The 22,916-nt window shown below is 32.7% G+C and overlaps 1 protein-coding gene across 9 annotated transcripts in view; it reads right to left on the reverse strand.

The window, feature by feature from the left end:
* The window catches only part of DMXL1 (Dmx like 1), a 232,644-nt gene that overhangs the window by 58,141 nt on the left and 151,587 nt on the right, over positions 1–22,916 (reverse strand). For 7 of the 9 annotated variants that reach the window (XM_077138867.1, XM_077138865.1, XM_077138869.1 and 4 more), the window contains 6 exons: positions 18,825–19,003; positions 14,598–14,737; positions 12,129–12,214; positions 10,661–10,862; positions 7,765–7,882; positions 4,649–4,711 (listed from right to left, as the gene is read on the reverse strand). In XM_077138867.1, coding sequence (XP_076994982.1) covers positions 4,649–4,711; positions 7,765–7,882; positions 10,661–10,862; positions 12,129–12,214; positions 14,598–14,737; positions 18,825–19,003 — 788 coding nt within the window. The remainder of the gene's footprint in view (positions 1–4,648; positions 4,712–7,764; positions 7,883–10,660; positions 10,863–12,128; positions 12,215–14,597; positions 14,738–18,824; positions 19,004–22,916) is intronic. The other 2 variants (XM_077138868.1, XM_077138866.1) reach the window with 1 other exon arrangement.

Here is a 22,916-nt window from a genome sequence, read left to right on the forward strand (position 1 = left end):
TTTAGGAAGACTTCAGGATAAATGATTAATATACAAAAGTCAAAGACTGAGATAGTATAATCTAGGAATGCCTCGAGTATACAATGACAGTGATTAAATGTACAAATTAAAAAATGTCTTTGCATTAGGAAGAACAAAGGAATGTCAGTATTACAGTGTGTTGAAAACAGATGGTCATTCATATTTTAAAACTTCTGTGTGAGACTAAAGCACAAAATGTTTATATGGTGCAAAATTTGTATTTTCACTAGTGTCTTTCCTAATTTAACTTATATGGACAATTAATTGAACACCATATGTACACGGAACCTTGGATAGGGCATGAGATTTTGTAGGTTTGTCTACATTAGTGAGATGCCCCAATAAATCCCAGAGTGATTTGAACAGTGAATAAAGAAGTATTTGCAATGTCCCCTTGGGGGAATGGGGACAAAGGGGGAAAATTCAACTTCCCCATTTGGAGAATTCCTGATATTCTCGCAAGCAGTGGGGACAACCAAATAAATAGACTGAATCCTCACTGTTAGGGTTTGTTTGTTCCTATGAAACTTATCCCCGCAAAGGATAGGCTAAGCCTACCTCACACCAGGTCTAAAGTCACCTCTAGAAGAACCTCTTTTGTTGCTCAGATGTGGCCTTTCTCTCTCTCAGCCAACATGGCAAGTGAAGTCACTGCCCTCCCCCTCTCTACATGGGACATGACTTCCAGGGGCATAAACCTCCCTGGCAATGTGGAACAGAATCCTAGAATGAGCTGGGACTCAGTATCAAGGGATTGAGAAAATCTTCTCAACCAAAAGGGGTACGAAAGAAATGAGACAAAATAAAGTGTCAATGGCTGAGAGATTTAAAACAGAGTCTAGTGGTTATCCTGGAGGTTATTCTTACGCATTATAAAAATATCCCCTTTTTAGTTTATGGTGTATTAGAGTGGCTAGATGGAAGTGCCTGAAACTGTAGAGCTGTGTTCCAGTAGCCATGATTCTTGAAGATGACTGTATAATGATACAGTTTTCACAATGTAACTGTGACTGTGAAACTTGTGTCTGCTACTCCTTTATTTATGGTATGGACAGATTAGTTAAAAAATATGGATAAAAAAATAAACAAATAATAGGGGAACAAAGGTGAAAATAAATTGAGTAGATTGAAATACTAGTTGTCAATGAAAGGGAGTGGTAAGGTGTATGGCATGTATGAATTTTTTCTTTTTTCTTTCTTTTGCTAGAGAGATGCAAATAGTCAAAAAAATGATCATGGTGATGAACATACAACTATATGATGATATTGTGAGCCATTGACTGTAACCATGACAAGAATGTCTGTATGTCAAGAATATTGGTATGGCTGCTCATTGTTTATAATAAAAGTTTTTTTTTTTTAACTTGAAAAAAAGAAAAAATACACAAAAGTCAATTTTAATTCTATATGTAAACAGGAAGCAATTTAAACACTGAAATTAGAAAATACCATTTACAATGGCATCAAAATGTGAAATACTGGGCAGTGCGATAGTGGCTCAGTGGCAGAATTTCCACCTGCCATACTGGAGATCCAGGTTCAATTCTCAGTGCCTGCCCATGCAAAAAAAAAAATACTTAGGGATAAATATGACAAAAGATGTGCAAGATCTGTACACTGAGACACACAAAACACTCCTGAAAGAAATTAAAGAAGATCTAAATAAATGGAGAGATACATTGTGTGGAGGGATCATAAGACTAACTACTGTCTATTCTCCCCGAATAGCCCTAGAGGCTCAATACAATTCCAATCAAAAGTTCAGTATACTTTTTAGAGGGGTAGAAATTGACAACCTGATTCTAAAAAATCATATGGAAATGCAAAGAATCAGGAAATGCTAAAACAACTTTGAAAAAACAAGGATGACTATGAAGGTCTTACTCTAACTGACTTCAAGATTTGTTATACAGGTATAGAAATCAAGACAGCATGGAATTAGCAAAAAGACAGCAAATAGATCAATGGACCAAAACAGAGTCCAGAAATACACCTTCATATATATGTCAATTGATATGAATTAACAAAGTAGTTAATGACAATTTAATGGAGGACAAGGCATCTTTTCAGCAAATAGTACTGGAATAACTGTATCAAGATGCAAAAAAGAAATATAGAAAATGAATATGTACTTTAATCCATACTTTGCAAAATATAAAAAAAATTTCAAAATAGACTGGTAACCTCAATGTAAAACCTAAAATTATAAAATATTTAGAAACAAAACATAGGAGAAAAATCTTTGTGAAATTAGGTTAGGCTGTTAGAAATCCAGAAACATAGCAAATTTGAACACTGAACCTCATCAATCTTAAGAACTTCTGCACTTCAAAAGACATTGTTACAGACTGAAAAGAGGAAGCCACTGAAGCCAGAAGCTGAAAGTGATGAAACCCAAGAGAGCAGACACTGGCCATGTGCTTTCCCATATGACAGAGGTGTCCCAGATGCTGGCAGCCTTCAGAGAAGGTATTATCCTGTTTGGTACCTTAATTTGGACATCTTCATGGACTTTGAACTGTAAATGCATAAACTAAAAAAATCCCCACTGTAAAATCTAAAAAAAAAAAAAAAGATTGAAAAGATGAACTGTGGACTCAGGGAAAATATTTGAAAATCACACCTAATAATTATAAACCTGTATACAGTGTACATATAAAAGAATAGATGAGCAACCTAACAAAAATAGGCTCAAGATTTGAGCATTTTACTAATAAAGATTTATAAATGGCTAATAAGTACATAAGATACTTAATGCAAATTAAAATTATAATGACCTACCATCCCACTCCTGTAAGAACAACCAAAAGAAAAACCAAACCAAGCTGTTGGTGAGAATGTAGAGTAGATCAAATTTCATACAGTCAGTGAGACTATAAAATGGTACAACCACCTTACAAAACAGCTGAAGTTTCTCTAAAAGTTAAATATACACCTACCACTTGATCCAGCCATTCCACTCCTAGGCACTTACACAAGAGAAATGAAAGCATGTTCATACAAAGACTTGTATATGAATATACAAAAGCAGTTCTATTTCAAATAGCCCCAAAGAAACACTTCAAAGGTACATCAGCAGGTGAATGGTTAAACAAATTGTGATATATCTATATAAGTTCTCAGCAATAAAAAGGAATGAACTACTGACACACACAAGACGGAAGAGTCTCAGAATTATGCTAAGTGAAATGACATTAGGAGAAGGAGGAGGAGGAGGAGCAGCAGCAACCAGAGGAAGAAAGAAGAAGAAAAGGACACACTGTATGATTCCATTTATATAAAATGTCAGAAAACGCAAGCTAATCTATAGTGTCAGGAATCAAATCAGTAGTAACTTGGGGCAGAAGAAAGCAGGGATGAGGAGAAAGGAGGGGGGGTTAAAAAGGGAACAAGAAAATTTGGGGTGGGGGGACAGACATTAAGTAAACTGTGGTTTTGATTTCATGAGAATACATATGCCAAAATTGATAAAACTGTACAATTTTTAAATGTGCCATTATTTTAAGTCAAATATACCTAACAAAGCTGTTAAAAAAAATGTAGAAGGAGGTTTTGAAAATTCAGACTAAAAAGGTTATGAGTTAGCCAAACAGAATGGCTGCATTCTGATGCAATTTGGAGAGAAATGACTATTGAAATACAAGTCTGATTATTAATATTTTATAAACAGCATCAAAAGACAGCTCTTTGGATAAAGAGTACTCTTACTATGTAGTACTTACTATATAGAGAAATAGTAATGATTACCCGGGTAAGTAAACTTGTTAACTCATTAAAAGTTTGAATCACATTCACTCAAAGCCCCCAAAGGCCAATGGAAATTTACAAATTTAAGGGACACACATATTTATTTTGCCAAAATTTTAGTCAAGATATAAATTTGATATTAACTCAATCTTTTAAAATTAGTTGCATAGAATTATTTCTCCAATTTTACTAGAAAATCCCTTTGGAGGAAGAATAAGAGGTAGGATTAGGCAGCCTTAAAAAAAAAATCACTGAAGAAGTTTCACATCCTAAAAATCACTGCTGAAACTGTCTAAAATCAGTGAACTATATAAAACATAAAAAAGCATGAGTTAAATCTCTTCCCTATCTAATAAAGCCATATTTGAATGTGCTATTTTAAAACATTTAGGAGTTATTTTATAATTGTACAAATTCTCATCTTGCATACTTCTGTTTTTATGTACTTCACCTATGAGTGTTCACCATGCAGAAGGCATACGCTATTTCTATCACTAAAATAAATGTTACATAATAGTGTTTGCTATATTTTAAGGAATTAATATCATAGGAGAGAATTTTAACTTCAAAAATGATACTGACAGAAATGGAACACAATTGCTTGTAATTATATTTATTAAGAGCTTCAGTTGTATTCAGTCAGGAAAATCTGCAGCCAAAACAGGATACATTCAACTTCTTTTAAAACTGCATTCTCTTATTTAACAAAACAGAGACAATTTTTAAGATTGTAATATGTTGGTAAAATTAAAAAAAAGATATTTTGAGGGAATAATATTTTAATTCTACTGTTAAATCCAGTCCAAGACTAAAATCCAAACATATACATATATTTTTTAAAGAATGCAATTTCTAATTTTAGTTGAATGCTATTTTGTACCTTATTGATGTTTGGCTCCTCCATCATAGAATTTTTGATGGTTTCACTGTTGTCCTCTAATGACTTCATCAAGAAAGAACAACCACACAACAAAGAGTAAAGACGAGATGTAACATGCAAAATATTGGGGATATTTAAAGAAATATTTTAACCAAATTTACTTTGAAAACAGCATTGTATTATTACTTTAAAAATTCTGAATACCTTTAAAAGAAATGTGTGTGTGGGTATACTATCAGGAGATGGGGAAAGCCTAATTCTCCCAGAATGTATTAACTATTTCAGTAAATTTCATTTTATCTCCAAGTAATTTCTACTCATTTAACTTATGTTGAAATTTTAAGCTGACATTTTATACTACAATCAGAGAAACTGGTGCCAAAGTCCTATCAACAGAAGAACTGTTGTCTAACACATAACTATATCCTGTCTCCATAATGTCTTATACACCTCAGAAAAATGTTCTAATCAGAAAATGCCAAATCCTAGGTTTCTAATTCTTTCCTTTCCTACTTTATCCAGAAACAGTCAATAAATTGCTTGGAAGCATGTATCTTTTTTAAAAGGGGATATGAGAACTTGCTAAAGAGTTGCTTAAAGACCTTTAGAGTTCAGAGAAATGAAAGAAAACAAGAAAAAGAATTGGGCACAAAGATAGCAACTATCATGCATTTTATGCTGGGAATGACTCAAATATAGTCTACTTGCCATCATTTGTACTTAATTTCCACAAGTAGGGAGGACTTATAAAAAACAAAACAAAACAGAAAATCATGTTATATAGGAAAGATCTGAGGACAAACCAGGATTTTAAGATTAAATGGTAAAAACCGTAAAATATAAATTTAAAGATTTTTAAAGAAACAGCAATAGTCTATACACTCTCTGTCACCGCACATCGAAAATACAGGACCTGCCTTATATGCATTTATTTCCTAGCCATCTGAAAAAAAATCAGTTATTTGAACTCAGATATTTAGTCATAATCATTATTTTATATAAGTAACAGATGGAAGTAAATTTTGTTAATACCAAAAATAGGGTACTCAACTTTCCAGTAAAGATTAAATACTTATTTCCTTGTATAACTTGATATACAAAGTTTAAGATTCCATTTAATTTCATTCAACCTGTATTTTATTATACCAAATTTTTCTTTTCATAACCCTTTTATCAAAGCGCCACTAATTTTAAAATTATCATCATCAAGAAAAAGCAATAGAACAATAACACAAAGTACTAATAGCTATCATTAACTGTGACAGGCTTTAAACTAATCAAAACTACTATTCAAAACATTACAAGCTAAGGGGTATTATGCTTGTTTAGAAGACAAAGAAACTAAAATTCAGGAAATTATGCAGCTTATTGATAGTTACAAAGCTTTTAGTTCCAAATTATACTCATGCCTTTAATTAAAATAATTATAATGTGAAAATAATTTTAAATTATCTTAAGATATAATGAAGCACTTAAGAAAATTACTGGTAAAATGTAGAGAAATTAACAAAATGTAGTTGTACTCATTTATCTGCTGTCCTATGCATTACGAATTGATTTTGCTACTCTCCTTCCCTTCCTTAAATTAACTAGACAACCTAGTATTTCAACAGGATTTTTTTACCAGAAATATTTAATTTCTCAAATACACTACATATATAAACACTAAATTACTTTCATACAACTACATCAAACATGGCAATTTGAAACAATGATTTTGTACTTGAATTTATTATGCCAGATTTGTACATTCATATCCCAAAGGACACCCCAGAAACTAAAGAAGTAACAAACAAAAGTGATAGTTATATACAAAAATGCAGCAGTGCTTTATAACCTACATCAGAATACTTAAACCTGTAAAAAATTATTTTATGCAAAGATATCTAATATAAAATATGAAATATTATCTCACCAGTAAACAATTTTAACTAGTATGATACTTATCTAGAACACTCATTGTTAACTTTTACTTAACCAAAATTTTCTTGAGCTATTTAATGGTAATTCACATACAAATACTTAAAACATCCTTTTCATAAGGTTAAATAGAAATACATTCACTATTTTTTAACTTAGATTTCAATGTTATATGAAGGTATACAGTCAGAAATCTTTTAAGTCGGCCAGAAACCTAAATACTTTGTGTCCCAACAAATACAATTTGAATATATTTATATAATCAAAGAGTAAGTAATGGTGTCTGTAATCCTTTTATAAATTAGTGCTTCACCTGAGAGATGCTGCAATATACGTAATTCTTGTCTTTAAGAAGGTTAGATGCCATCCTGCTTTTTGCCAACTTGTCTACTGAGAAGACATTCTATTTTCTTATTTTTTCAACTGAAATGTCTTCATTTTTCCTCTCACTTCAAAAACTGTACAAAGTTTTATTTCCAAAATGTTACCCACAGACTGGGTGCCAGTCGAACTCTTTATACTAGTTCATAAGGACATAAGGAATCAGCTACATCAGTAAGTACACTATTTAGTTCACTTAACATTATTTTTAATAGCAAAACTTTCTCAATGAAAGAAGCAATATTTTAATTTACATTCAGGAGAAAAGTACCATTATTAAACTGGTACTTTTTAGTAGCCCTGAACTAGAGATGACCAAAATACCAATCATTATGACAGACGAATATCAGTTTATAATCAATGAATAGTTTAAGCAGCATAATCAAGAGAATAGGAAGAAAATACACATATTTGAAATGTTTTCAGCATACAAACCTAGTCTCAGTTAAACTTCTAAGATAATCTTCTTTTAATAACTACCTGAAAATCACAAGAAATTTGTACCTTGCCCCTTAAAGTGGTTACCTGACAATTCAAAACGTAGGAAACAAGAAAATGTACAAAATCTTAACTCAAGCAATATATTTTCTTGGTTAAAAAAGTCCCAAATATATTTTAACTACTTTAAATTTACTTGGTTTCAGGAAAATACTGTTGCCCCTTTTCTTTTCAACAACTTTTTAATTTATTAATGTGCATTACATATTTATGGCATAAGTTGTTTACAAAAAATCTATAAAATGTAACCCATTCTTCATGGTTACATGATAAAGACTTCAATAATAAATAGTAAACAGTTATTAACTTATACAGACCTCATTTAGACACCGTTTCTTTGTGAATATATTTCTGATAAACGTTTCCTGAATTTCTTCCTGCTTTACCAAGTACTGCCAAAGCCTCCTCACAGACAGTGCCAGATGGTGTTTGGATCTACAGAGAGCATAAATATCAATATACAGTTCAAAGACTTCTGATTAACTTGATTAAATTTCCTTGGTGCTACATGAATGTTTATAATAATGAGTTAACTAGAACCAGTCTTATTATCTAGAGCAGGAGCTGCCAAACTTTCTTTTTAATAAACTTTTATTTTGAAATAATTTTTCAAATTTATAGAAGTTACAAAAATGCAAATATTTTTGCATTATTATCCAGAGAACTCCAACATACCCCTCTACCCAAATACACAGATCCACTTATATTTTTTTAAATATTTTTATTGACAAATCTTCACACATACAATTCATGGTGCACAATCAATGGTTCACAAAATCATCACATAGTTCTGTATTCATCACCATGATCATCTTTAGAATTTCTGCATCACTCCATAAAAAAATAAAAAGAATCCCTTAAAAATAAGGGATACATATCATATCCCTTATCTCTCCCTCTCATGGACCACTAGTATTTCCATCTATCCAGTTTATTTTACCCCTTATCCCCCCTATTATTTATTTTTTATCCATAAATTTTTTACTCATTTGCCCATACCCTGGATAAAAAAGAGCATCAGACACAAGGTATCCACAATCACAGTCACACTGTAAAAGTTACATCTTTATACAATTGTCTTTAAGAATCAAGGCTCAATGAGAAGGACCAGTAAGGGGTATGGTATGTATGAGTTTTTTCTTTTTATTTCTTTTTCTGGAGAGATGCAAATGTTCTAAAAAAATGATCATGGTAATGAATACACAATATGTGATGTGAGTCACTGATTGTATACCATGTATAGAATGTTTGTATATTAAGAATGTATGTGCTTGTACGTTGTTTTATCAATAAAAATTTAAAAAAGTAAAAATAAATAAATGATGGAGGGAAAAGGGTAAAATAAACTGGGTAGATGGAAATACTAGTGGTCCATGAGAGGGAGGGGTAAGGGTTAGGGTATGTATGAGATTTTGCATTTTTGTTTTTATTTCTTTTTCTGGAATAATGCAAATATTCTAAAAAATGATCATGGTGAGGAGTACACAACTATGTGATGACATCATGAGCCACTGATGGTACACCATGTATGGAATGCATGTGTGTGAAGATGTATCAATAAAAATATGAAAAAAAAAAAAAAGAATCAAGGACACTGGAACACAGCTCAACAGTTTTAGGAACTTCCCTCCAGCTATTCCAATACACCATAAACTAAAAAGGAATATCAAGTTGACACATGAACCTGGCCATGACACCATATTTAATGCATAATAATAACCTCCAAGATAATCTCTTGACTCTGTCTGAAATCTCTCAGCCAATGAAACTATTTTGTCCTATTTCTCTCTTCCACATTTTGATCAAGAAGCCCTTCTCAATCCCTTGATGCTCATCCTGGGAGTTCTGTTCCACACTGCCAGGGAGATTTACACCCCTGGGAATCATGTCACATGTAGTGGGGAGGGCAGTGAGTTCACCTGTCAAGTTGGCTTAAGAGAGAGAGGTCACATCTGAGCAACAAAATAGGTTCTCAGGGGGGTGACTTTCAGGCATAACTTTAAGTAGGCTTAGCCTATCCTTTGCAGGAATAAGTTTCAAAGGGGCAAACGCCAAGACCAAGGGTGTGGCATATTGATTTGGTTGTCCCCACTGCTTGTGAGAATATCAGAAATTCTCCAAATGGGAAAGTTGAATATTTCCTTTTTTCTCCCCAGACCCCATGGGAAGTTGAAAATACTTCTTTACTCACTGTCCAAATTACTCTGGGATATATCAGGGCATCAAACTCACCTGGACAAATCAACAAAACCTCATGCCCTATTCAAAATTCCATGCACTTATGGTGTTCAACTAAACTGACCATACGAGTTAAATTAGGTAATACACTACCCAAAATATAAATTTTGACCAATACCTCTCCCTTTATTCTCACATAGAGGTTGAAGTTTCGAAATATGGACAATATCATACTTTACCTGTATTCTGCTCTACCTTAGTCCTATCCACATCGGCTTCCTTTGTATCTCATCCTGAAATGTGATCCCTTTTTCAAACTTTTAAACACAAACTTTTTTTTTAAAGGATTGTACGGTAAATATCTTAGGCTTTGGGGGCCAAAAGATCTCTCTATTCACAACTACTCAAAACTCTACAATTGTAATTGGAAAGCAGCCATAAGTAATAAACAACTAAATGGGCATGGCTGTAATTCAATGAAACTTTATTTACACAAGTAGGGGTAGAACCAGGATTTGGATGCAAGCCATAGTTTTTTGACCCCTGATCTAGGGATATAAGATCTAATATGAATAGGTATGTTTACAAGTTCTTGCATAAAAACTTTCTTAAAGCAAGCACTGTACTGATTTACATTTTGGTGTAAAGTCTTTACCTTCTCACAGACAATAAACAATTTACTGACCAGTTATTTTAAATAGCATTGATCTAGAGCAATGTTACCAGCTTACCTACAGTTTTTGTAAATAAATATATACTGAATCACAGTATATTGGATGTCCATTTGTTTTCATATTGTCTATATCTGCTTTTGCACTACAATGGCAGAGTTAAGTAGCTGGGACAAAGACTGTAAGGCCTGCAAAATTGAAAATACTATCTAGACCTTTGCAGAAAGTTTGCTGATCTCTGGACCAATATACATCACAGAGACACAATGTTACCTGGAACTCAGGCCTTAAATATTTTTTCTCTAGATAATACCTCACAACTTTTTGATTTAGTAAAAGTTCTACAGGATCATGGAAAACCTACTTGAAAGGAGTGTTCGTAGGTTCCAGCAAAGCTTTGTGGCGGAGAATTGCAGGACCTGCAGACAAACTGTCTTCAGAGGTATGACTTGCAATATAGTTTTGAGGTGGTCCCCCAAGAATTTCAAGTCGTCGAAGAAGAACTTGTTCCCAACACTGAAGAGTTTTTAGAACTGCATGACAAAGTGGCGAACTAACTGGAAGCTCTAAAAAGTGAAAATAAAATCAATCCACCTTTGTCTTTTGCAATAAAAATATTATATTCAATTTTAAGAATGACAGAAATAAAATATTAATGCAAACTTTGGCAGGGAGAACATGGAAGTAGAGAATGGCATGGAAATTCAGAAGTTTAAAGAAACAATGTCATAAATGCATACAGCATTTCAACACAATTGGCACAGAACAACAGAAAAAAAGGGAAACCTAAGGTCAAATTATATCATAGCTTTAATACTAGAACTTGGAATTATACTTATGACTTATAGTTTAAATTATTGCTTTATTAGTTACTTCTTTTGACTTTAATTTCATATGAAAAATGTAACTAAAAATTATGAAGATACATCTGGGAGAAAATTAATTGTTTTAAACCCCTGTATCAGCCCAATTTCAGAATGGCCTATAAACTAAAGATTTGTTTAGAAAGTAAAAGTAATAGAAAAGGGCAGGCCATGATGACTCAGAAGACAGAATTCTCGCTTGCCATGCAGAGACCTGGGTTGGATTCCCAGTGCCTACCCATGCAAAAAAAAAAAGAAACAAACAAAACAAAACAAAAAAGTAATAGAAAAGAGAAAAAAAAAGTAAGCAATACCACAAAACTGAGAACTTTCCCGTCCTATCCCTCCATACTCCTGAGTCCTGATTCCACTTTCAAGTGTGAGCTTTTCCTGCTATTTACATCCACATATATAAATAACATGCTTATACTGTGAGTTCTTGACTTCAATTTTAGAAATGATCCACTGATTTAGTGCTACAGTATATGAGAATGCATTTCTCCTCTCACCACCATCCCAACACAGTCACATCAAAATATTTGGCTAGATTGGTATCTTAGTGTTTACCTTATGCATATGTAAATACAGTGCATAGCTGGACCTTTTGGTATTTCATCATGCCCCTCTGTTCTGTACAACCTTTTCCTCCTCGGCAGTTGAAGGGTGTTAAACTTTTGCATTTGCTTAGCTCTCTGTATCTATAACTGTTTTATAGTTCAACACTAAGTCAGTGCCATACGGTTTCAATACAGTCAATTTTATCAGGTTCAGTTTCAGTGTTTTCTTGGACATTGCCCTCCTACAGAACCTAACAGTACAATAGGCACATTTACACTGGTGGTCGGTTTGGCCAAAAGAAAACTATCCTCCAATAAAATTTTTCTCCACTTTTTATTAAAAAATAAAACCACAACAGAATAGTATACCAAAAGCAATGGCAACATTAGTTCGTATTAAGATATTTATTACCTGCAAGATCATGACCTGCAAAGGGATAAAACGTTTTCAGGTTGCTGAGCACCAACTGCACCAACGCTAGTCGCATCAATGACCAACTAAAGGTAAAGTAATAGTGGATATGTTAAATATGTATTTAGGTATTTAATAAGTATACCACCCTTTGACCCAGCAATTCTAGGAGTCTATCCTGAAGATATACCTCCACAAAACCCAAATAATATATGTATTCAGTTACTCTGTCAGCATTACTGCAGAAGAAAAGAAACAACTGAATTATCCATCCACTACAGAGAGCTACACTTCTGAACTATGGAATACCAGACACCACAAGGAGAACGAGAATGATTTTTAAATGTTAATAAGGAGTGATCTCCAGGATGTATTAATAAATTAAAAGCTAGTTGCAGAGCATTATATATAGTATGCCATCTTCTGTGTAAGAAAACAGGAGAAATAAGATTAATATAAACATGTGCTTCATTTCTACAAATAGAACAATAAACCAGAAACTAATAAAAATGAGTTTCTGTAAAGAATGTAGCAGAAGATATGGGTAAAGGAAACTTATTTCTGAAGAGAGACTTTTGATTGCACATTTTTTAGTTTGAATTTTTAACCTCATAAACATTTTATATATTCAAAAATTAAACTAGAACCAACAGAAAACAAAACAATAGACCAATCAGTAAAAATCTCATCATTATTCCTTTCAATTAAGGAGTATTTACTTCGATGCTCTTAATATACTTATTTCTTTTAGAAAATTTATATTTTCATCACCCCTTTAATATATATATATATATATATATATATATATGTCTTTCAGATGTAAACAAATCAAGAGAGACAAAATAATATACCATCACTCATTTATGTAAGAATAACATGGCATTGGAGCTGGTACTGCATGTTTTGAACATTTAATTTACAATATGTCAAACAGATATTTACTATTAACCATTCTATTTGTTAAAAATAAGTTAACATTTACTGGAACACTTTTCAACTTAAAAGATAAATAGTAAAGACAATATTTTAAAAATTACGATTAAGTAAAGATTAACAAATAAATATGACCTACAACTGTAGAACTTAGAGATAATTACTGTTATGCATTAGTCATATTATGTTTGGGCTTTTATCTATACATATAAATATATAAAGATATATTTTTATGAAAATAAGATCATATAACACATACTCTTTGAAATCTATTTGTTTTCCAACTAATATACCATGAATACTTTCCAACATAACTCCATATTCTTTCTATAATTGTATTTTTAATGATTGTACAGTATTTCATCATATATTTACACCATAATTTAAACAATCCCCTGTTTTGGAGGGTGAAGATGATACCATAATTTCAAATTTGACTTAACAGGAAAATGATGGTATCCATCAATAAAAATAAGTAACTTTTAGGACACAGGAAGTTTGGAAATTTAGGGGAACAATAAAAACAGTATTTTTACTCTTCATGAATTACTCCAGTGATGTTAAGTAGCTATTTTATGGTGCCTTAATCTAAATATCAAATTTTGAGAATTCCATGATCCTCTTAAAATTACATGACCTACACTGCATGCTCTATTTTGGGGGAGAGATAGCCCCAAATTTTTATTAGCTTCTCAAACAGATCAATGACTCCTTGTCAATTTTAAGTACTATGCTTTAACTATACTTGAATGCTATGAGTTAGGAAGACATCTTTGCATGTTTATTTACTATGTACACAAATACTCTGCAAAATTTAAGAAGAAAAGCCCTCCAAATCATAAGATACTGAGGAGGAAAAAAGTTCAATAAAGAGTATATATAAAAGTGTATATATATAAAGTGTACTCTGAATGACCCTTAGGTCTGTTGCGTTCAGTTACACATATTGTGTGCTGTATGTGTTGGGAGTACCATTTACATTATAGTTCAGTCCCTTATTATGCTGTCATTCTTTAGGTTAAATATGTTTTGGAAATTCTATACATCAAAATGTTTTTTTTAGAGATTCCCAATATACACAAGCATATTCAAAGTCTCCGAGACATCCTGCAGTAAAAAATAATAGTTCATTATTATATAATTCAGGTTTTTCCAAATTTGTGTGTACATACAAGTCTTATATACTTATTGATATCTTATAGTACAACATGTCCTCCAGAAGAGATTAGACTACCTAGGCTAAAATAATAGGGCCTTTGATTATCTTTGAGGAGCAAAGTGCAAGGAATAATCTGATAGCAAAATGTGAGAGGAATAATACAAATTATAAATCATCCATTTATGGATAATCAAAAGTTAACTGTGGAATTTTTTTATATAAGAAAAGAAATTAAACAATATCAACTAAAGAAATTTGACTTATAATGTGTTATAATTCACCAAGCTATTAATTTCACACACATTTTCAAAGTTACTATCTTTACAAACCATAATGAAAATTTTTTTCAAAGAAGCTTAAAATCAAATACTCCATACCTATATGAATTTGAATTAGAATGCTCCTGGAGATGGAAATCTGAAGCTAAAACATCAACATGATCATCATCATCATCATCACTTTCCAGACTCTCTTCTGAATCATATTCTGCTCTACTTTGGGAAGGGGGTAGAAAAGGCTAAAATAAAAAAAAAAGTTACAGAATTTATCAACCAAACATCTGGTTTATTACATTCAAGTATATAGTCTAACAGTCAGCAATTTATTTTCAGTTACTTCATTATAAGAAATCCATTAGTATCTGCTACTGATTCTTTGCTATTCTACACCTTTGCCACCACTTTACACAATACACTTGTTTGTTTATTCATTCAACTTAAAGTCTGATATGTATCCACTATCTGCCAAAGAGGACACCAGGATATAAGAATTTTTAAGACAGATATGGTGACTTACTTCATAGAGCTTAGGTTTAATGGGAACAAAAGGGAAATACAGAAAACTAAGTATAAATTGTAAGCACCGTGAAGGAAAAAAAGACAAAGTTGAGATGAGAGCAATAAGAAGAAAACTGAGATATGCTAGTCATGGGAAGTCTCTTTGAAAAGTGGCATTTAAGTGAGACAAGAAGGCGTGTCATAGGACAAGTGGGGAGAAAAGCATGTTAGGCAATAGAAAAAATATTTAAAAGTCTCCAATATAAGAAAGGATTTGGTGTAAAGAAAAGATTAAGAATGTTGTGACTGAATCCTTCTAAATAAGAGGATAAGTGGGCAGAGAAAGGCTGAAGAGAATGGCTGGTTGGATTTTGCAGCCCCATGGGAAAGCGTACCACTGAGTTTTAATCAGAGGACATACATTGAGATTTATATTTTAGGAATATCATTAAAATCATTCTGTGTTAAAAGGAAGTCAAATGGCAAGAGTGGAAATGGAGAGATCAGTAACTAAGGTGAAAGGTGGTGGTCTGATTATAGATGTTAGTGACGGAAATGGAGAGAAATAAAAGATTCACAGTATATTTTGGAGAGAGCACTGACAATATTTGTTGATAGATTTGGAGAGCAAATCCAAAGGTGAGGAAGGTGAGGAAAAGAATGAATCCTGGGTTTTTGTTTGAGCAAATAAGATGAAGACATCATTTACAAAAAAGGGAACACTTTGGGGTGAGAGGAAAGGCATTTGGGAAAATAAATATAAAAAGTCCAAATCTTGAAAATGACCAAGATTCAAAGGCCAGGTAGAAGAGGAACGACCATGAAGGGATAAACAATGAGGTTAGGAAGAAAACCAGAAGAAATTGCCACCATAAGAACAAGAGACGGAAAGCATTTCCAGAAGGAAGAGGGGATCAAATGTGTTGCATATTGCCAAGAGGTCAAATAAGATGAGGATAAAGGAGTTTCAGTTATATTTGATAACACGGAGGTCACTGGAAGCAATACGAGAGTCACAGTGGAATAGTTGGGTCAGAAGTCACTCAATGAATGGATTGAAGTACAAAAGGTTCATTAAGAGGATGTGTATACAATTTTGAAAAGGTGAATGGGAACAGGAAGCAGAGAAATGGGATAGTAGTTGGAAAGTTTCTGCCTCAAACAAATCTGGGATTTGGAAGGGGAAGGAGCCAACAGAGAGTTAAAGAACTAAAGACACAGAAGGGAATAGAGAAGGAAAGCAATGATAAGATTCAGAGCAGAACTGAAGGAAAAGGTCTTTCATAGGAAGGACTCTTTCTCCATTTTAACATGAGGGAAGAGTAAAAATGGGAGCAAATGTGGACTGATTTATATTTTCATGATGGGGAGACAGAAAAGATTTTTGTGTGATACTTTCTGTTTTCTTGGTCACAGATAAATGGAAATGAAAATGCAGTGTATACACATAATGGAATATTATTCCGTTCTGAAACATGTGACAGCATGTTGAGTGAAATAACCCAGACATAAAAAGACAAATATTTTGTGATTTTCTTGATATGAAATAACTAGAGTAAGCAAATTAATAGAGTCAGAAATTAGAAAACAGGGCACCAGGGGGTAAGGGTAATGGTATGGGAAGGTAATGTTTAAATGGTACAGAATTTCTAGTTGAGGTGATGGAAAAGCTTTGGTAATGGAGGGTGATAATAATAGCCCAACATTGTGAAAGTAACTAGTAGCAATGAACTATATATTTGAATGTAGTTAAAAGGGGGAAATTTTAGGCTATGTTATTAGAATAAAAACTAAAAATAAAACAAACAAGGCCCCGTAGGATTGTCCAACATAGTGAACTGTAATGCAAACTAGGGACTACAGTTACTACTATCATTATATTATTTCATTAATTGTAACAAAATCACCACACTAACACTTAGTCTTGATAATAGGGAAAACTGTGTGTCTGTGTATGGGGGAAGGAGGTATATAGGTATTTTCAGCATGAGTTTTCTGTAAATTCACAAGTTCTTTAATTAAAAAAATTCTAAACAGCAAAAATAAATAAATAAATAAATAAAAACAACATAATAGAGATGTCAGTGGCAAACATTAGGGAAGACCAAGATCTCAACCAGCCTGAAATTGTAGTGCTAGTTGAGGCAAGCAACAAAATGCAGATCAGCCATAAATTTAACACAGACATCCAGAAATAAGACAGCCTTACTAGTCAAGAACTCTATATCCAGAACACCGTCTTTCAAGGATGAAGATGAAATAAGGGCATTTCTAGATAAAAAGGCACTTAAACAGTTGTTGAATGACTGGTTGACTCTGTAAAAGACAGAGAAGAATAGAGAGACACAACCTCCCCTCTTTTCCCTGAAACAAGTAGAATATGGGAAAAATAAAAGCCACTCCTTATCAGCTGAAGAACTGGTATCACCATAGAATATTTAGATGTCAATTAATGCAAAGAAGTAAGGAGAATACCAGAAATTGAGAATGAGAGGGATTTGGATCATTAGTTGAAGCAGAATATACAGACAAGCAGTCTTTGCTTTGCACGGCAGTCCAGGATCACAAAAAGACTACATAAGTTGAAACGGTGCAAATCAATGTTTAAAATTACAACTTTTCTATGACCTTTAAAAATTTGTGCAAACACTAAAAGCTATCCTACTATCAGCTATAAACGTATAGGGAAATGAAAAAAACATTTCTTTTTAAAAAATAACTTATGAAGAGTAACTTGAACTGTGTTTGCCTTCTTCTAATCATAACTTTCAATACTGAGCTTCTTTTTCCATCTTAGCAAACTATCATATTCCTTTTTAAGTTTGTATCAGCTGTCAACATTTTATTCTTTGCACTTTCAGTGCCATGAAATATCACTGAGAACCTCTTTATTGTGAAGTTTTGGCCATGTAACTATCTCTAGGACATCTTCAGTCTTCTGTCACAACCACTTTTTTCATTTGTCTTCAGTTTGTTTTCACTAAGTTCCTCTGCCTGCATATCTAAAGAATCTCAAATGGCAATAATGACAACATTCCCCCAATCAGCTTCTTCTACGAAGAATGGAGCTACAACTCCATTTACTTTCTATCTGAATTTCACTTCCAATGTCATCACTTTTCATTTCTTACTTAGCCAATTCCCTCTTTTGATTATTCAATTTTGTAAAATGTCACAAAGGTTTATCACTGGAAGACAAGGAGGCAAGACAATTACATACTTTGTTGTCTTGAATGAACTTGAATATAAGGTGCTTGATGACCAATCACTGAAAGGCTCTGAAACAGGTTCATGTGACTGGTAAATGATCATGATGTGCACTATTCTTTACATAGTGATTTGTGGACTGAAGAGTCATCAGGGAAGTTAGTACTTTATATAATGCTCATATTCAATATACTGTGATTACTAAAACTTGTCCATATCAGAGGGCTGTGCAAAGAAAGATTTGTCTGTAGTATAGGAAAGGAATGAAAAAATATGGATGATAAAAGAACGAAATATTTTAATTTCTGACAGATTCTTGATTCCCTAGCTATTATCAAGTATATTAGCATTAAGATATTACCAAATTCTTTTTACCTTAAGAACTTTGTCTTGTTTATAATGCAAGTCATAGATTATCTAAGTACTGCCTGAAAAACTGGTTGGAAATATAGACAAAATATTTTACGGTCAAAATAGTTTTTTGGAATGTAGTCTGATAAAAATGAGAATTTTTCAAACCAGAGTGGGAAAATAATATTCAAAAGCACTGACAATTACACTTTAAACACTTTGATTTCCATTTGACTACGTAAATACTTGTCTGGATAGCACTTTTATTACCTTGGCTATGAAATAGTCCCAAATACTGAGCTCAGGTGGGATGAACTTCTCTTTGACTGTCAAAGACTCCTGGCTTACTGGTGATGAGGGAGAGGTCAGTGGGGCAAATTCTCTGCAAGATGTTTTTGATGGCCTAAAACGTCTGCTCTGTTTTTCTCCTTCTTCCATTAGTGAAGAAACTAACAACAACAAAATAAGTATTATTATTAAAGTATTATTTTTATGGTATTTATTTCATCTATCTCTATATGAAAGGTTTAAGATTAACTATAGATAAATATACAAAAAGAAATGACATTAATTCAATTTTATAGTAAAAACATCTTATGTATAACTGTAGAGAAATCGATGTACAGAAACTGCTCTATACCATAATAAAAATATTAGTATAGGGTGGTGCAACGGCATCAGTGGCAGAATTCTCGCCTGCCTTGCCAGAGACCCGGGTTCAATTCCTGAAACCTGCCCATGCCAAAAAAGAAGAAAAAAAAATATTAATACTAAATAGAAAAGAAGAAAAAAAGAAATGACATTATCATTATGAAAGTACTGAGTAAATAAATAAATGGCAGGTGAGACAAAAATCACCTTGTATAGTGACTTCTGCATTTACTCCAAATCTGTCCCTCACTCATTGAATACTAACTTATTTATCATATGTTTAGCATAAAAGGATATAAAATTTACCTATACATTAGTCCACACATTGGCTAGGAACATAATAGGAAATTTCCTAAATTCTTTTGTTTCTTTTTTTAAGAATATCATGAATGTCAATGTTAATATAAAAGCAGCAACTCACTCCTGAGATTCTTCAGTGACTACTTGTCTTATATCTATATATAAAACATTAAAAAAAATATTTTTTCCTTTTTTTTCTTTTTATGCTGTATGGTAGGGTCACATTTCATTATTTTTCCATTGAGAGTCCCATTATTGCAGCACCATTTGTTGAATTTTTGTTTGTTTGTTTGGCTAGTTTGTTGTTGTTCTGAAAAGTGCATGAACCGGGAATCAAACCCAGGTCTCCCACATGGCAGGCGAGAATTCTACCACTGAACAGTCCTTGCACCTCCAAAACTACATTTTTTAATTAGAAAATATTTAGAAAATTCAGGGACCATAACTACTTAACCTGATTCAAATTTCAAGAAAAAGCACAGAGATGGAATTTTCTAGCCAATGGAATTACAAAGAAGGAAGAAAAAAAGTAATTTTTACTATTTTAACTTCTAAACACTTAACAATTAGGTAGATCTTCAGTATACTCCTAGTATTTCACCTTAGAATACTAAGAACACATGCACACACACATATACACAAGGGTATACATATCTTTAAACAATACTAAGGCACAAGATGCAAATCACTAGTAGTGAATCAAAGGATGTCCAACTCCATATTAAGGCAGACCAATATTCTTCAATGGTTACCTTCCAATGGGATGCAGATATCTATGCTACAATACAATTCTCCTTTATCATTTATTTTTGTTTTATCATTTAAAGCTCCTTGGCTTACATAAGTAGCATGCACATGCATTATATATACAACTTAAAAGGAAGTTGAGTTTTACACAGTAACTTAGTTATTTCAGAAAAAGGGAAATTAACAAATATTAATAGATAAAACAATATTCTAAGAGACTGCTAAAAAGTGGTTTTATTATTAATCTTTCAATGATTTTCAAAGGAACCATCAGATCAAATGTATACTTTTTTCTTATAAGTACTTTATAATTAATAATAAGTTTGCATTATACCTGCTTGCACGTACTTATATTCTAAAATATAAACCATGCTTTTACCAAGTTCTCATCAAGTGAAATATACTTAGAATAGAAAGGTATTTTTTACCTTTCAAAAAATTAATGCCAAGTTTTAAGATAAATTTGTCATCTGACTTTTTTTGTTGTTGTTTTCAGATTTTTGGAAGGCATGTGACCCAGAAGCATATGACATCTCCATAAAAATAAAGCAAACTAATAATATCAAAATAATAGATTTTGACAGGACTCCAAGCAAAAAATAGAAGTATTTTTAAAAAAGAGAAAGCGTTTTAAAGTACAGTCTGTTAATCCAGATATATGAAGCTCCAATGCCACTGCTTTGGTAAAAACCTATTCTATTGTTCCATTAGGGGTAAAAATAGCTACTTTACCAGTAATAGAACAGAAAGAAATAGGGATAAATGAAGACGAAACTTGGGCACAGAGCTCATAAACTATAAGAGGCATGGAGGGGGTAAAAAGTAGCTAAGGAAACTAAGGCATCCATGTGAAAAAGTGAGACAGAATCAATTCTGACAAATACATTTAAAAAAAAGGTTTCTTAGTGTCTCTCTCTGTATTCACAGAGAGTACTTTTTTAAAAGTGAGCTTCCACGTCAAGATAGTAGATTGACAATACAATTATATCTCCTTTCCATTCAAAGAATTCCTTCCCTTACCAGTAGTACATTCTGCACTGTGGGTTTCTTAGAATTCTGGAAGTAATTCCCAAAAGCACTCAAAATGGAAATAGAGAAATGGTTAAGAGACTACATCTGAATGGGGATGGGAAGTACAGAGGGGGTAAGAAATACAATGCTGCTTTTCATTACAAGTTCCTCTGTACTACTAGATTTGTTTTCCCACACATATATTTTGATTAAAATCACAAATAAAACATTTCTACTCCAGTTTATGATTTTAAATCAGATATAGTCAAATTACTATTCTGAATCTGGATTTAAATGTCATGTTTTTAAAAACTGACTTTAAGGTAATCAGCAAAACCATCTCATTTTCTACTTCTCAATCTAAGGCACCTCCTTACCCATGGGAGCTATTAGTGAGTATGCTAGAGGGTCCTGAAGCATGAAAGTCACACAATCCTAGATCTTCAAAGTTAGCTCCAAAATTTAGTGGGGAACAGGAAGGTAAATAATTTAACTGATGATAAATACGAAGATAAAATCATATAAATTTAAGATAAAATAGATTTCAAATCTATTTCTTGTTTTCAGCAAGCCATATCAGGCTAATTCCTCAGTCTCCTAAAACATGTATATACTGTCTTTAGAGGTACATCAGGAAAAAAATATCAGAAATACAAATGTAAGTGAACACACATTCAGTATGAAAGAAGTCCTCAAAATTGTATGTAAAACATAATTTTAACAAGTAAATTTAAGATTATAAAAGAAAAAAAAACAGGAGATTAAAGGAACAGTGAATTTGAGGTACTTTTTAATTCTCAAAGAAAAAGATTAATGATAAAAACATCTGACAGGTGATACTATCCAGATTTAAAAAAAAATGATCCTTGGTGTCTTCCTATGATTGCTACCAAGCACACTACCTGGCACTTGTTAAATCAATACCTGTAAAGTGAGCTGATGAGTATCTTAACGGAAAGTAACGCTTTGTCTCCGAATCACATAGCAAGATAGCATTCAAGGTAACTGGTGTACAAAATGATTCATAGGAATACAGGAAGAAAACGTTAAAACTTCCATTTAGATTTTTTATAAGGAGGATAAAGAAAGGAGGTGGGGGAAAGGGAAAACGGGGAGGGAAGAAGTAAGACAAGAAGGGAGGGAAGAGGGGGAGGACAGAGTAAGGAGAGAGGTGGAAGAGAAAAAGAGAAAGAAGTAGAAGAGAGGGAGGGAGGAGAAAAGGAAAGGGGGAAAAGAGAAGGCAGGAGAAAGAAGGGGAAAGTACAATGAAAAGGGTAGGGATAAGGGAAGGGGGGAAGAAAAAGGGAGTATCAGTAAGGGGAAGAAGAAAATAATCTTTATCAATGTTTAATATCTGGATTAACAGAAGAACAGATATTTACAAGCAAATACATACTGGGGTTAGTGCAAGCATGTTTCAAAGACAGGGATAAATAATCAAAAGTTTGTCATAGTGAACTGCTTATTAATCACCCCAAAGGCCACATTATGGCTCTGTCTATAAGATTTCAGCTTAGGTTCAATACACTTACTAAAAATCAGAATGGCAAAAACATTCTAGCCACTTTGCTGCAGTACTTAGGAGTACGAGAAATATTAGAAAATGGGTTTAGAGAGAGAGAGAGAGCACTTATATACTTTGGACGATTATAT

Source organism: Tamandua tetradactyla, chromosome 21 (genome assembly GCF_023851605.1).
Source record: "Tamandua tetradactyla isolate mTamTet1 chromosome 21, mTamTet1.pri, whole genome shotgun sequence".
NCBI classification, from domain to species: Eukaryota; Metazoa; Chordata; class Mammalia; order Pilosa; family Myrmecophagidae; genus Tamandua; species Tamandua tetradactyla.